At 46.8% G+C, this 14,944-nt stretch overlaps 1 protein-coding gene across 4 annotated transcripts in view; it reads right to left on the reverse strand.

The window, feature by feature from the left end:
- The window catches only part of CSMD2 (CUB and Sushi multiple domains 2), a 617,682-nt gene that overhangs the window by 394,843 nt on the left and 207,895 nt on the right, over window positions 1-14,944 (reverse strand). For all 4 annotated transcript variants that reach the window (XM_032246841.1, XM_032246839.1, XM_032246837.1 and 1 more), the window contains one exon: window positions 8,624-8,818. In XM_032246841.1, the coding sequence (XP_032102732.1) occupies window positions 8,624-8,818 (195 nt within the window). The remainder of the gene's footprint in view (window positions 1-8,623; window positions 8,819-14,944) is intronic.

Raw genomic sequence — 14,944 nt, forward strand, 5'->3', positions numbered from 1 at the left:
ACTCTACCCATTCATCCTTGGCTTTATCAACGACTCTCCTTAAAATGAAGAAATGACCAATTCTGAGAATATCACTTTTGTCCCCAGGTTCCTATAGATAGAGCCATCTGAGGTATCTTTCTGAGAAGACTGTAGACAGGACATGGTATTTGATTACATGACACTTCTTACTGAGCTTTCATTATGGGCCAGGCATTGTGCAAAATGCGTCATCTGCGTTTTCTCCTTTAGCCCTCAAATCTTCGAGAGCATAGGTATTATCATGCACAATTTTACAGATGAGAAAACAGAGGCTCAGTGAGTTTTTAAGACTTCCTGGTGGGCCACATAGATACTAAATGTTGGAGCTAGGGTTTGAACCAAAGACCTTATGACTCCAGGCCCACATCATTATCACCTATTTCTTTGCCTCCCGGGCTTCAGTCACTGTAATCCTGTTCCTGACATGAGCTAGGAGCAGGCTTCTGGAAGCACTAGACCCTGGAGGTGGGGTTTTCCAGGCATGAAGTGCCTCCTCCTGCTCCCCTCTCTTCTGCCTGGGGGGCTTCATGCTGCCTCAAAAGTGCTGGCCCAGCTCCCAGTGCTCAAGTGGAGGTGGGTGAACCTTGGGTCTGGCTTTCTTCATAAGAAGGATAAGTAGCTCCTAGCCCCCACCCTGAAGCAGAATCTGCCCAACAGAATGATCTCAGGCCCTTTCCTAGAGGTCTCTCTCCTAAGGAGCTCATGGAACAAGGAAGGTCAAGAGGAAACCACAAGAGACTGCCAGTTCCTGACTGGTGGAGCCATGCAGGGAATGCATGCACCTGCAGGCCAAGCTCTCAGGCCCTGAACCACCAGGCTAGGGAAGCTCTGGAAATCATAGTGTCATTGTGAGTCTCCTGCTGTGGGCCAGAGGCCACCATCCTTGCCTGCAGTGGAGGGCGGTGGTCAAGATCATGGGTGTTAGGCATGCGGACTTGGGCTGAATCCTGGCTCCACCGCTCTCTAGCTGTGTGATCACAGGCAAAGCACTACATCTCTCTAGGCCTCAGTTTCCTCACTCGTAACAGGAGATAAGAGTACCTTAACCTCCTCGGCATCTGTGAGGATTAAGAAAGGTAATGCAGGATGTGGTACTTAGGTAGGGCTCAATACATGGTGGCCAGTGAGGCTGTGGCAGTAAGACTGACAATGATAGATACCCCTCACTGAGTCCTAACTATGAATAAGGCCCTCTGCTATGTGCTTAGCATTTATTAACTTGAGCCTTACTTCCAACTTGTGAGTTAAGTACTGTTATTATTCCCATTTACAAATGAGAAAACTGGGCATAGAGAGGTTGAGTAACTGGTCCAGCCAGTGGGTGTGAATGACAAGGCCAGGATTTGAATCCAGGTGGCTGGCCTCCAGAGCCCATGTTGTGAAATGTTCTGCTCTAGTAACAGTAATGGCAAAGGTGATGGAACGCTAGTGATCCCAGCAGCAGTAGAGGTACCCTATTGTAAAGAGTGGCATTAGGTAGCTGTGGTCCCTGCTGAGGCCCCAGTGCTTGGAATCACTCAAGGTCCACACTGCACCCAGCACAGTGTTGAGGGCCTTCTCCGTGTTGTTAAATTTGATCAACACAGTTAGGTCCAGCATACAGTGCCCAGACCCTCTTTGCTATCTACAGTGTTGCCCTAGGGTCTCTTATGCCTCTCCCAGATCTCTTTCTAGTTTAGGACTCCTTCTAGCTGCAGAATGAATTTCCCCACTTGGATGTCTCACAGCATCTCAAACTTTATCTGGACAAAGTGAGCTGTCTTGATTCCCTTTAGGACACATGCTTCCTGCCCCCTGTACCAGTCATCTCCATCTTGGTCACTGCCCTCCTCACCCACCATCTCTCCAGAAAAAAGCCTAGGAGTCAGCCTTGAGCCTTTATTCTATCAGTCATCCAATCCATCTGTAAGGTCTGTGGGCTGTACCCCCAAAGCACAGCCCCCATCTACGCCTGTCCCTCCACCTCTACTAGAGCCAACAGATGCATCTCAACCAAGATGCATCATCTCCAGCCTGGCTGCCCATAATAGCTGCCTCCCAACTGGTCTTCCTATGGTGCCTCTTGCCTAGCTAGTATCCAGAGTGATTTTTTTTAAAAAATTAAGTTATATTGAACTATACCTCTGCTTAAAACTCTCCCCTGGTTGCCTCCTGAACTCAGAACCAAGTCTGTACTTTTTAATTTATTTTTTTGAGATGGAGTCTCACTCTGTCACCCAGGCTGGAGTGCAGTGGTATGGTCTTGGCTCACTGCAACCTCCGCCTCCCAGGTTCAAGTGATTCTCCTGGCTCAGCCTCTGAGTAGCTGGAATTACAGGCACATGCCACCATATCTGGCTAATTTTTGTACTTTTAGTAGAGATGGGGTTTCGCCATGTTGGTCAGGCTGGTCTCAAACTACTGACCATGTGATCCACCCACCCCAGCCTATACTTCTTATCCTGCTTCACCCCATCCCTGCCCTCTCCACCCACCCCTCACTCTACTTTTGCTGCAGGGACCTGTTTTCTGTTCCTCTAATGTGTGCAGCGCTTTCCCCACCTCAGGGCCTTTGCACTTACTGCTTCTTTTGCCAGGAATGCCATTTTCCAGGTCTTCACAGGACAGGCTCCTTCTTGTCACTCAGGACTCAGTTCAGAGGCCACCTCCTCAGAGACGCCTCTCCTGACTGCTCCATCTAAAGCAGCTTTCCTCATCACTGGCTAAGACTTTACTTCCTCATAGCTCCTACCACCACCTGAAATTTGTTTTTTTTGTTTGTGTGTCTGTTTTCTGCCTCCTGGCTGCTAGAATGTAAACTGCAAGAGATCATAGAATTTGGTCTGACTTGTTCATCATTGCAATTCTCTGAATCTAGAAAAATATTTGGTACTTAATAGGCAGTCAATAAATGATAATTAGCTGGCGCATAACCGGCACTCAATAGAAAGTTGTTGAGTAGTCAAGTGAATGAATGAGGATGCAATCAGCCCTGTAAGGCTGCTACTTGTGTCCTACCTTTAAAACTCAGAGGCGTTTAGCAGCACACTGGCAACCACACAGCTAGGGGCTGGCCTAGCTAGGGTCGAACCAGGGCCGTCTGACTCTATGCACTGTCCGTACCCGACACCACTGCTTCTGTTTCACATTCCGCAGGCTTCTTCCCCTGGGCCAGAAAATTTGGAATAAAGCTCAGCACTTGCCGTACGAGCTTCTGAAGACCAAATTCCCACTTCCTCAGGTATGGGGGCAGCCTGCCATGTTTGGCTTGAACTTCAGAGGCCAACCACTTCTTGCTTAGGCCAGTTTTCTCCCTACCACCTGCCTCTCAGCCCCCAGCACATATGAACTCTGTCGCTTCCCCATTCAGCCTTCTTTGATCCAGGGCCAATGGCCCTCATAAGTCAGAGGCCTGTTGCTGAAATCCACCTGGTCCTTCTTGTGGATTAAAGAGAGGACACAAAGCACAGCACCTCCCAGGGACCTCTGCCTTTGAAAATGTGCCCGGTGTGACACAAAGTGAAGGGAGGTCACAGGTCCCACCTCCTTCCCTCTGTCAGCTGGACCAAGCCTTGATGGGTCAGGATCTTTGGGAGGGGCCTTCTTGGGAGTCGGCCTCACACCTGCTCCCTATTCCCAGCTGCTACCCCAGTCTGTGCTGTCCCCAGACTAAGTCCACCCTCCAGCTGGGCACATGGCATTTCCTGGATGAAACAGACACACACACGGCTCTCCAGTCTGCTCTGGGAAGCTTTGGACTTAAAAAGATTGTCACTCAGAGCTACTGGGCAGGTGGGGAAACCCAGGCTAGCAGTTTCCCTTTCGGGCTTGTATGCCAGCATGATTCTGATGGTGAATTAGACCCATCCAGACAGCCGTTCATTCAGCAAATATTTACGGACCACTGCCCAGTGGATGAGGTTTATCTGCTTGCAGATGCCAGCCCTTGAGAGTTCTACATGAGAAGAAGAAAGGCCAAAAGTCTTTTAATGCTTCCTGAGTATGAAATGGTTCACTCTGGCAAGACTGCCACCCCTTGCACAAGGTGGGTATATAGTGGGTACCCTTTGCTCCTGTTTAGTTTGGCCTCCTAAGGAAGAACAGTTTGAGAAATTACTTCCTTAAAATCACTGACATTACTGAGGATGTTTCTTAGGATATTCTTGCAGCTTGTGGGAATTAGGACAGAGAAATGAACCTGAAGGTAGGGGAGTGGCTGGGGGTGAGGGGAGGCCCTGGGGGGTCTGAGAGTTGAAGAGCCATTTTATTCTCTCCTAGCCTTTGAGCAGAACCACATCTCAGACCCCTCAGGCAGCAGGGGGCTGGAAGCAGGACTTGACATCCTCAGCTGGCTTCCCTAGGGTATTTGGGAGGGAATATTCTCTGGTGTGGCTAAAGTGGAAGCTACTTAAAATAAGTCTAAGAGACATACTAGAAAGATTGGTGTGAGACTCTTTCTGGAGGAGTCTTGTGCTCTGTGCTAAGGAATCAGTGATGAAGAGCCACTAAGTGACTGGTAACTTTGTCAGATTTGTGCCTTAGAAAGTTCTCCCCACAGTACAGGTAGAAATGAGCTGGTGTGAGCAGGGGAGAACCGGGGCACACCTGGTTACAAAGGGTCACCTTCAGTGAGGCAGGTGAGAGATGAGAGAGCCTGGACCATCATTTGAAGAGTGACAGAGACGTGGAAGGGTGGGCTGGTGCAGAGGGACATGGGGGCCAATGGTGCGATGTGAGAGCAAGAAAAGCGAGAGTGTAAGCTGACAGAGGGGCGGGGACACTCTTCACGGAGCTGGGGAAGGCAGCAAAAAGAGCAGGTTTGGGGAAAGCAGGAAGACTGATGTTTTAATGGGCCAAGTTCGAAACACATCCTAAAGAGAACTTCAGCACAGTTCACTATCCACATGGTCCTGAAGTTCAAGACAGAGAATGGGGTTGGAGGTGGGGATCAGAGAGTTGCCCCCTAGTAGCAATTACAGCCACACAAATGAGAAATTCCAAGAGATGCAAGAAGTCCCCAGAGAAGAGGCTGAGCTGGCCCTTTAGTATTTAAGGGGAAGGAGTGGGGAAAGTCAGTGAAGGAGAAGGAGGGAAAGAATCATCATCATTTCAGAAGCTGAAAAAAGAATTAAAAGACTTCAGAGTCGTGCCACAAAAAGACATGCCACCCCCGCCCAGGCCCATGCATTACTGTGGTGTGAATGCTGGAAGATTGGCCTCTCTCCGCCCTGCTGCTTCCCACGGAAAGGCCAGCCCTTGCTGCCTGCTGTGCCTGGACACAAAGACACTAGGCTGTGGGCCTTGATCCGACCTGGAAGCTCTCCATGAGGTGGAAGGCCTCCATGAGGTGGAAGGCCTCCATGAGATGGAAGACCTCCATGAGATGGAAGACCTCCATGAGATGGAAGACCTCCATGAGACAGCACTCATCACTTCTCTCCGATTTGTGGGGTAACAAAAATATATGTTAACATCCAGCTGCAGTGTTTCTTATAGGATGAGAGTTCTCTTTGTTCAGGAAAATATTACCTTATACCTAAATATCTTGGATGAGGAAGGGAGACATCAGATGCAAGGAGATGGTAAAACCAAGAGGAAACCAGGCTCTGGTGCCTAAGAAATTGATGGACATTCTGAAATGGGCTCAAGGTGCAGGTGGCATCAAGGCAGAAGAGGCTGGAGAAAGGAGAGAGGGTACACTGCACATCACAGGGGAACCTGGAGCCTGCCAAGACAGAAGCCAGGGGAAGCTTCCCGGGAGGAGGGGCCAAAAGACTTTGCAGCTCCTGGCTGCTCATACTTTCATTTTAAGTCATCTGCATTGCTGAGATGTAAGCTCCTTGCATTGCCACACCTTCCATAAAGCCTGAACTACATGCAGACGCCTTCATTGGTGGTTTCGTTTGTTGGCTTGTATTTTGTCTTTTGGAGAAGCGGGGTCCCAAGAAAAATGGACCCAGTTCCCAACCTAAGTTGGCAGAGAAGAAGCAGGAGAAGGGAGGCATGGCAGTGAGTTCAAGGTTTGGAGGGGGCTAAAGCTGACAGATTCCTGGAGGTATTAGGAGGGTTAGTGGATTTTTACCATATTAGCATGGGATATTGCTGCGAATTGTACTTCACCAAGCAGAGTGATACCCCCACTGGACCGATAACTGGATTACATTTGTTTTTGGTTTTTATCTTGAACAAAATAGCATGACATTTATAGTGCTGCAAAGAAGGAAAAGAACTATGGTTTATTTTTCACAACTTAGACACTTGATTTTATTTACTATCATATTTCATATTCTATCATCATGTCACAACTCTGACACCCTCCTTGGAAGATCAGAATGTTAACCAAAACATCCTCAAGGCAGAGAGTGGGTAAGGATGCCATAAGGAAGGGTAGATATAGCAGCTTTCAGGCTGTGGTTAGGCCACGCACCTGTGTGTAGGGGCCAAGGTCTCACCTGATTGGTTTGGTAATTGTATTTTGTCAATCATGGAAAGAGGCAGGTCCTGACTTAGGAATGGTATCTGGGAAGATGGGACTTAGGAAAGCCGGAAAGGGAACTCCAGTTCCCTTACACTCCACCAAGAAGGATCAACATGGCCAAGGCCGATTCTATTGGTTGAGGAGAGGTAAACAAAGGTGAAGTCAAGTGGCAACTCAGATTGATTGCTTGTGTCTTGCCTAATGGGAGGGAATTCACAGCTGTGTCTGGACTCAAGCAGAAAGGGTACAATGGCCCATTAATTATGTCTGTCATAGGAGTGGGAAGAAGGGAAACAGGTATACATGCCAAGTAATTTTTATCCTTGGTGCCAATAACAAAAAGTGTATGCACGTGGCAGGAAGCATCTGCTTATCCCTGGAGCCAGTCTTTTACAGTAATTATAGAAAAGCTTCCTCCAAAAGAAAAAAAATTAAAAACTTGAACCAAAGGAGGAGCTACTTATTCCAATGACTTCTCAACTCCTGGAAATGCTCCTCCCAAACTGATACATGGATGTTCAGCATCCATGGAATTTAGAGATGAGCGTTACTAGAAGAAAAGAGTGGTCAATAGTGCAAAGGTCTCTTAAGAGGTCAAAAAATACAAGAGCCAAAACAATTCTCATCTGATTTGGCAAAATGATGCAAATATTAGGGGCAAAGGCCAGTCTACAGAGGAGTAAATGAGAAGGGAAAAGGAGGGACGGGGCTGGATGGAGCTTTCAAGATGCTGAGCTATGTTGATGGCATGGGAAATGTTACAGTGTGATGTGACTGACTGTTTTTCAAAGGTGGTTAAAAATTGCATGTATGACAATCTCAATTTATGTACATATTTGTAATAGATGCATATGTGCAATATGTATTGGAAGAAGATGGAAAGGAAATACATTAAAATCATGGTTAAAACAGCTAGATGTTTTTTCTTCTTTACTCCCTTCTGTATTTTCTAAGCTTTTAAAAATGATCATGAACAGGGTATGGTGGCTTACACCTGTAATCCCAGCACTTTGTGATGCCAAGGCCAGAGGATTATTTGAGCTCAGGAGTTCAAGACTGGCCTGGGCAACATAGAGAGTCTGCATGAAAAAAAAAATACAAAAATTAGCTGGGCATGGTGATGCATGCCTGTGGTCCCTGGAACTCCAAAGGTTGATGCAGGAGGATTGCTTGATCCCAGGAGTTCGAGGCTGCAGTAGGCCATGATTATGTCACTGCACTCCAGCCTGGAGGACAGAGCAGGATCCTGTCTCAAAAAGGAAGAAAGGAAGGAAGGAAGGAAAGAAGGAAGGAAGGAAGGAAGGAAGGAAGGAAGGAAGGAAGGAAGGAAGGGAGGGAGGGAGGGAGGGAGGGAGGGAGGGAGGGAGGGAGGGAGGGAGGGAGGGAGGGAGGGGAAGGATGGAAGGATGGAAGGAAGGGAGGGAGGGAGGGAGAGAGGGAGGGAGGGGAAGGAAGGAAGGAGGATCGCCTAAGGAATGGGCTGGGAGTAGGGTGACAAATGTCTCTGCTGCCTGAAACTGAGAATGTTTCCAGGATGCGAAACTTTCAGGACTAAAAGTGGGAAGGTCCTGGGCAAATATGGATAAGTTGGTCATCCTAGCTGGGAAGCTGAGGCCAAGGCAGCATAGAAGAGAGGTGTTTTTGGCAGGGAGAGGGTTGTTGGAGTAAAGCGATTTTGAGCATATTTGGAGGCTGAGAGGAAGAAACTATTAGACAGGAGAGAGGCTGAATTTACAGGAAAGAGAAAAGAATAATTCCTACAGTGAGGTCAGTACAAAAGCTGTTGGGGAAGTGATCTGGCTTCCACAAGAGGAAAGAGGGTCTGCAATAGGAGGATAAACTATGTTTCTTCTGAGACAGGAGGACTAGAGGTGAGGGAAGACTGCTACATGTTTGTTGATGCAGGGGAAGAAAATAACGGAGTACACACATGAGGGTTAGGAGGTCAGGTGAGGCTGAAACACCTCTAGAACACCTGGGGACCCTGAAGACCCTCTGTGCTCTCCAGGCTTGGGCTACCTGAAGTGGGTACCCCCCTCCCTGCTGGGGTGTAGCTTTCCCCTTTGAGACTGGATGTCACTGGATGCTCCAGCATCCTCTCCCAGCCACTGCCCCACTCTGTCAGACCCTTCTCTGGCCACCTACCTCTGCAGGAAGGCAGGGGGAAGTCCCATGTGGCACTGCTCTCGGAGCCAGAGTGGCAGGTGAGCACGGCATGGCCCTCCAGGAAGAAGCCAGGGTTGCAGCTGTAGCGGACCTTGTCACCGAGGTTGAAGGTTGAGCCCTGCTGGATGCCATTGGGCAGCCTCCCTGGGTTCCCACATGTGTGGCTGGGGAGAACTGTGAGGAGAGAGAGAGAAAGAGACAGGTGGCCTGTGAGATGGGCTGGAGGCCTGACACCTGGCTTCCTAGCAGTACTTCCCTAGGCCACTTCGGCTTCTTGGAACTCATTTCTTCTGTAAACAGCATTGGCCACTGCTGATCTACCACTTCTCAAGGCTGTTGATTATCTGAGAATGGGTTACTCCGAAGAGGGAGGGGTTACTCAAAATTTCACAGATGAGATTTACAATTGGACATCCAGGTTTCTTGCCTTTTCTAATGTGCACCCATGGATGTGAATGACGTCCATCACCATCACTAGAGATGCAACTGCAGGAATATCACTTTCCTCTCTTGGGTGTGGCTGCCCTGATTTCAGACTCCACACTCCTCACTAAATACCATGGAAGGGACATAAGATATGGCATAAGAGTAGGTGCTCATTAAATCCAGTGTCCTTTCTTTCATGTGTGATCCGCCCTAGCAGCCAGAGGGACACTTTGGCCCCGCAGGTTCAGGGGAGTTGAAGATGTTGGAATTGGCAGCAGAATACACAGTAAAGTGGTAAGACAAGAAGTGGGAAGACAAGAACCTGGGCTCTCATCAGTCTGACTTGTTTAAAGGGGAAACTGGGAGTCAGGGAACACCAGACACAGTGTGTAAGCCAAGCAATCATGGTCAGCTGCAAGTGTGCTCTCATGAGGCAGAGGAAATGGTCTTGGGAAAGGTGCAAGAGCACCATGACCTGGCCATAAGGAGGGAGGGAGGGAGGATGCAGCTTCTCTGTGCCTGTAAGTCAGTCACTTGTTCTACCTAGCCCAGCTCCCCTTGCCCTCTGCTTTGTCCCTCAGAGTTGGAACTGCCTGTGCCTTAAAGGTCAACACCTCCCATCATTCCAGGATACTCCCATGGGGTGAGGAGTAGGGGTCTTAGTCATAATGCCCAGACTACCATTTAAGTACCTCTCCATTAATCCACCTGGCAATGATTTATTGAGGCTGTCTCTGGGAAGCCATGCAGCCGGATGGTGGAAAGAGCAGACTTGGAGCCACTGTGCTTTGGTTCACTTCCCAGCTTGACATCTTACCACCTGTCGGACCATCAGCAAGTCTTTTAACCTTTATGCACCTCAGTTTACTCATTTATAAGACAGGGAGCTCAACAACACCTTCTTTATACCAAATTAATTGTTGCAAGAATTAAACCAGTTCAGGCATGCAAAGTGCTTAGGACAGAGCCTGATGTACAATGAGTACAACACAAGTGAATCTAAGCTCTCAGTCCAGTGGGTGATGTACACAATTAATGCACACTAAGTGTTATGATGGGACAGGGACAGGTAGGGAACCAAACCCAGCTGGGGGAGAAGTCAGAGGTCATTCTTTACCTGTGACAAATGAGATGACCTAGATGAAAAGCTTTACCTCCTATCCATTGGCCCAGCTTAGCATTTCCCATGATCCTGCACTGCTGGCTTACTTAGCATTTCCCATATTCCCCTGCTGCTGACTTACTTGACATTTCCCATGATCCCACACTGCGGGCTTACTTGGCATTTCCCATGATCCCCTGTTGTCGGCTTACTTGGTACTTCCCATGATCTCCTGCTGCTGGCTTACTTGGTGTTTCCCATGATCCTGTACTGCTGCTGGCTTACTTGGCACTTCCCATGATTCCTTGCTGCTGGCTTACTTGGCATTTCCCATGATCCCATGCTGCTGGCTTACTTGGCATTTCCCATGATCCCATGCTGCTGGCTTACTTGGCACTTCCCATGATCTGCTGCTGGCTTACTTGGCATTTCCCATGATCCCACGCTACCGGCTTACTTGGTGTTTCCCATGATCCCATGCAGCTGGTTTACAGCCGAGGCAATGACTGTGATGTGTATGTGTTTATGAGTGTTGGGGGTGGGAGGGGCAGGTCAGGTAAACATTTGGAGAAAAAAGCAAGCTAAGGTGAGGGGAGGGAGCCAACCAGGGGAAATGAGCTGAGAACTGGTGTAGAACTAACGTTTCATTTTCCGCAATGAGACACAAAGAACCAATTTAATTAAATTACTAATGTCAAATTTTTAATGAACCTGCTTCTGCTTTGGGCTTTCTTCCTTTGAAATTAATGACTGGAACATCACTATAAATAAAAGTCGATTCTTCTTAAAAAGTCACTCTCAAATGCTCACTGCTCTTTAGTTAATGAGCTGTTCACTCTGACCTGGCGCTTCCATTGGGACCTGGGTGTAATGAATGGGACTCATTTCCAAACCCACTTGCTTTTTTATGCCAAGCTCCACTCCTGAGAGGTTCCACAGTGAATAGAGAGAGGGCAGACTTTGGGCTCAGAGAGACCTGGGTTCAAATCCCAGCTCTGGCTGCACAATCTTGAGCTGTAAACTTTCCCTCATTGGGCTTCAATTCTTCTAAAAATAGGGATACCTCGTCCTGGAAGGATGTATTCACTGGCTAGGACTGCTGTAATAAAGCACCACAAACTAGGTGGCCGAAGACAACAGAAACTTATTTTTTTACAGTTATGAAGGCTAGAAGTTTAAAATCAAGCTGTCAGCAGAGCCATGATCTCCTTGAAACCCGTGGGGAAATCTTTCCTTTTCTCTTCCTAGCTTCTGGTGGTTTGCTGGGAATTTTTTGGTCTTCCTTGGCTGTAGATGCATCATTCCAATCCTCCATCTTCACATGGTACTCTCTGGCTTTGTCTCTGTGTCTGAATGTTCCCCTTTTATAAGGACACCACTCATACTGGATAGGATACATCCTAATGACCTCATCCTAACTTAATCATCTACAAAGACCCTGTTCCAAATGAGGTCATATTTACAGGTACTGGGGGTTAAGCGTCCAAGGTATCTTGTTGGGAGACATAATTCAACTCATCATAGGGCTGATGTGTAGATTAAAATTCGACTTATCATACCTACCCCTGAGTGCCTAGCATATTTCGGGTCCTGGACTAAAAGCTTATTTTACTTTTAGTCCAGGACCTGAAACATACTCGGCACTTTATCTTGTGGTATTGTAGTATCCTCATTTTACAGGTTAAAAAAAAAAAAGGCACACAGAGCTGAATTTCCTTGCTTGTCTAAGGCCACACAACTAGAAAATGGCAGAGCTAGGTTGCGGACCTCTGTCTTTCTACCTCCATTGTTCAGCACTCTGGAATGTGAGACTGCTTCTGACAGAGGCAAAGCATCCAAGCACATAGTGGGTGCTTAATAAATAAGAGTTCCCTTACTCCCTTCATCCTTCTAGGCACTGCAATAAGACGAAGGGAGATTACCTGACTGTCCAGATTTAATAGTCTGATTTTTTTCCCCAGTCTGGTTTGCCAATCCTGTACTTTTTAATAATGTCAAGGGCAACATTTAAAGTGTGTTCTTTTGTTATGTGTCTAATGTGCAACTTGCTGGACAGATATAGAAGACTGGAGATAAGCTACAAAGCGAATCCTTTCTAAGGCACCATTTCTTTGATTTTTTTTAGATTGTCCGTGGTTTTTTTTAGCACAGATAGTATAACTATTCATGCTCTCCCATCTATAAAGCTTCCCTTTGATTGCTTACAAAATGAAGAGGGGGATATTTACATCCAACACAGCCCAGAACAATATTATTAAAGTGGTGTCTGACATTGAACAATTCCATTGTAGATTAGCTGTGGGGAATTTTTGTCCCTTCTACAAGGCCCGACTCTTGCCAATCAACATAATATTCTCCGTGATTGTATGACAGTGAACCTCCTCTGTGCTTGAAGTGCAGCAAAAGCTACCTCATGCCTTCTTTTATTTTTAATTTGAGACTTTGGTTCCCATATTATAATGAAGAGTCATTTATGCTCTCTGGACAAGCACCTTCCATATGTTTTGATTTCTTATCTTCCATCAAGTAACTTGTTTCACCTCCATGGCCATACGATTGATACCAAGTGGTAGTCTAGTTGGGAAGAAGAATTCAGAGAGAAGGATTTAGTGTTCCCACAATCCTCTCCAAGGAAAGATGAGAAGGTGCTGCCTGTGCGTGTGAGTGTGTGTGTGTGTGTGTGTGTGATTTGGGGACAGTGGGTAGGATCAGGGGAGGGAGAAAGAAAAACTACTCGTTTGTGAGTCCTGGATCTGTGTTAGACACTTCTACATCATATATTAGCTTACTTAATCTTTACGACTCCCTTATTTGTAGCAGTTTGGCCTTTTAAACATAATTCACTGCATACTTACTCTGTGCTATTCTTAATGTCATGTGTTTTTCATATATTTTCATCTCCAAAGAGTTGTCTATACTTGCTGTTTTCATTTCCTCTCCACTCAACTGATATATAACTATATTTTATTATATGTGAGATATATATATATATATTTTATGTAATATGTCATATATAAAGTTAATATACATCATATACTAATTATGAAATATAATTTTTGCTTGACACATTCTTTTGTTTACTGTTTGTCTCACCTTGCTACAGTGTAAGCTCCATGAGGACAGGCATTTTTTTGGTCTTTTTTGTTCAATGCTGTGTCTCAGTTCCCAGAACAGTGCCTGATGTATAATAGTACTTTCATAAGAGTTTACTGAGAGACTTTAATAATCTCATTTAATCTCCCAACAACCTATTGAGAGAGGTGCTATTATCATCCCTTGTTGAGATACGCATGGTTGCCAGAGATGTTGGGGCATTTATCCAAGGCCACACAGCTCACTGCAGAGGCACAGGGGGATTTCCACATCACCGCCTAAGATTCCACATTTCTGCGGGCACTAGGCCATTCTTGCATTGGCCATTCCACATGAAGTCCATGGTGACTAGCGTACCTTGAAACATCCTCACAAGGAACTCACACACATGCTCCTCAGGGAGAGGATCTGGAGTGACAACCAGGCAAGTTGACCTCTAGGTTGGTCCTATAGATTTCCTGCTACCTGTCCATCAAACAGAGGCAGGGTGCCAGGGCCTAAGATGGAGGATGCCACCCACAACTAGTCAATGGGCCCTGCCCTGCTGGGCTTTGCCTTAACCATCATCAGGCAAAAGGCCTTCATCATAAGCCTATTCTTTCAACTGCATGTTTGTGATTTTGCAATGTTCAGCATCAGAGTCATGTGGAAAGTTTTATAAAGACACTAATGCTTAGACCCTGTCCCTAAACCTACAGAATCATAATATGAGAAATAGAGCCTGAACTGCTCCAGGAGACTGAAAAGCTGAGACTGAGAACAACTCACACAACCTAGTCATGTAAGTTATATTCCACTAGCCCAGCTGGGTTTACCTCTCTGAGCTTTAACTGCTCAATCTCCAGGGCCTTTCTTGTTTTTAGGTTTTTGCTTCTGAGAACAGCAAACCCGGCCTCTCTCCTGGAGTTTCCTGTCCTCCATAAATCACACTAGCCCTACAACTTCCTTCTCATTTGAAGACCCTCATGGTCTCTTCCCTAGACTTCTGCCCCCAACCCTGATCTTCTCACTGCTGGCCTTGCCCTCTCCAACGCATTGTCCCCAGTGATGCTGGAGCCAGCATTCTAGAATGACAATTCACCATGGCCCTGACCTATTTACCCTGCCAGGAGCCCATATTATAAAAGTAAGTTCCTTACCACCAAGGCACAGGCAAACACAGAACCTCTGGTCTTTTGGGTGACTCTCATGAGAATACATAATGATTTGGAAGATTAATATAAAATAAGCAAAAGGAAATAAAAAGAAAACCATAAGAACCGCTCTGTTGCCATCAGTAAAGCTTAGGCTAGGCAGCCCCCATCCTTGTGATCTGACTCTTTTATTTATTTATTTATTTTTTTTTGCGACAGAGACTCTCTCTGTTGCCCAGGCTGGAGTGCAGTAGCATGATCTTGGCTCACTGCAACCTCTGCCTCCCGGTTTAAGCAATTCCCTGCCTCAGCCTCCTGAGTAGCTGAGATTACAGGCGTGCACCACCATGCCCGGCTAATTTTTGCATTTTTGGTAGAGACGGGGTTTCACCATCTTGGCCAGGCTGGTCTTGAACTTCTGACCTCGTGATCCACCTGCCTCAGCCTTCCAAAGTGTTGGGATTACAGGCGTGAGCCACCACGTCCAGCTGTGATCCGACTCTTGCTTATGTTTTCTGTCTCCTCTCATCTCGTCCTCTCTACCCT

Source organism: Sapajus apella, unplaced genomic scaffold, assembly GCF_009761245.1.
Source record: "Sapajus apella isolate SASKATOON/1434 unplaced genomic scaffold, GSC_monkey_1.0 scaffold62, whole genome shotgun sequence".
Classification (NCBI taxonomy): domain Eukaryota; kingdom Metazoa; phylum Chordata; class Mammalia; order Primates; family Cebidae; genus Sapajus; species Sapajus apella.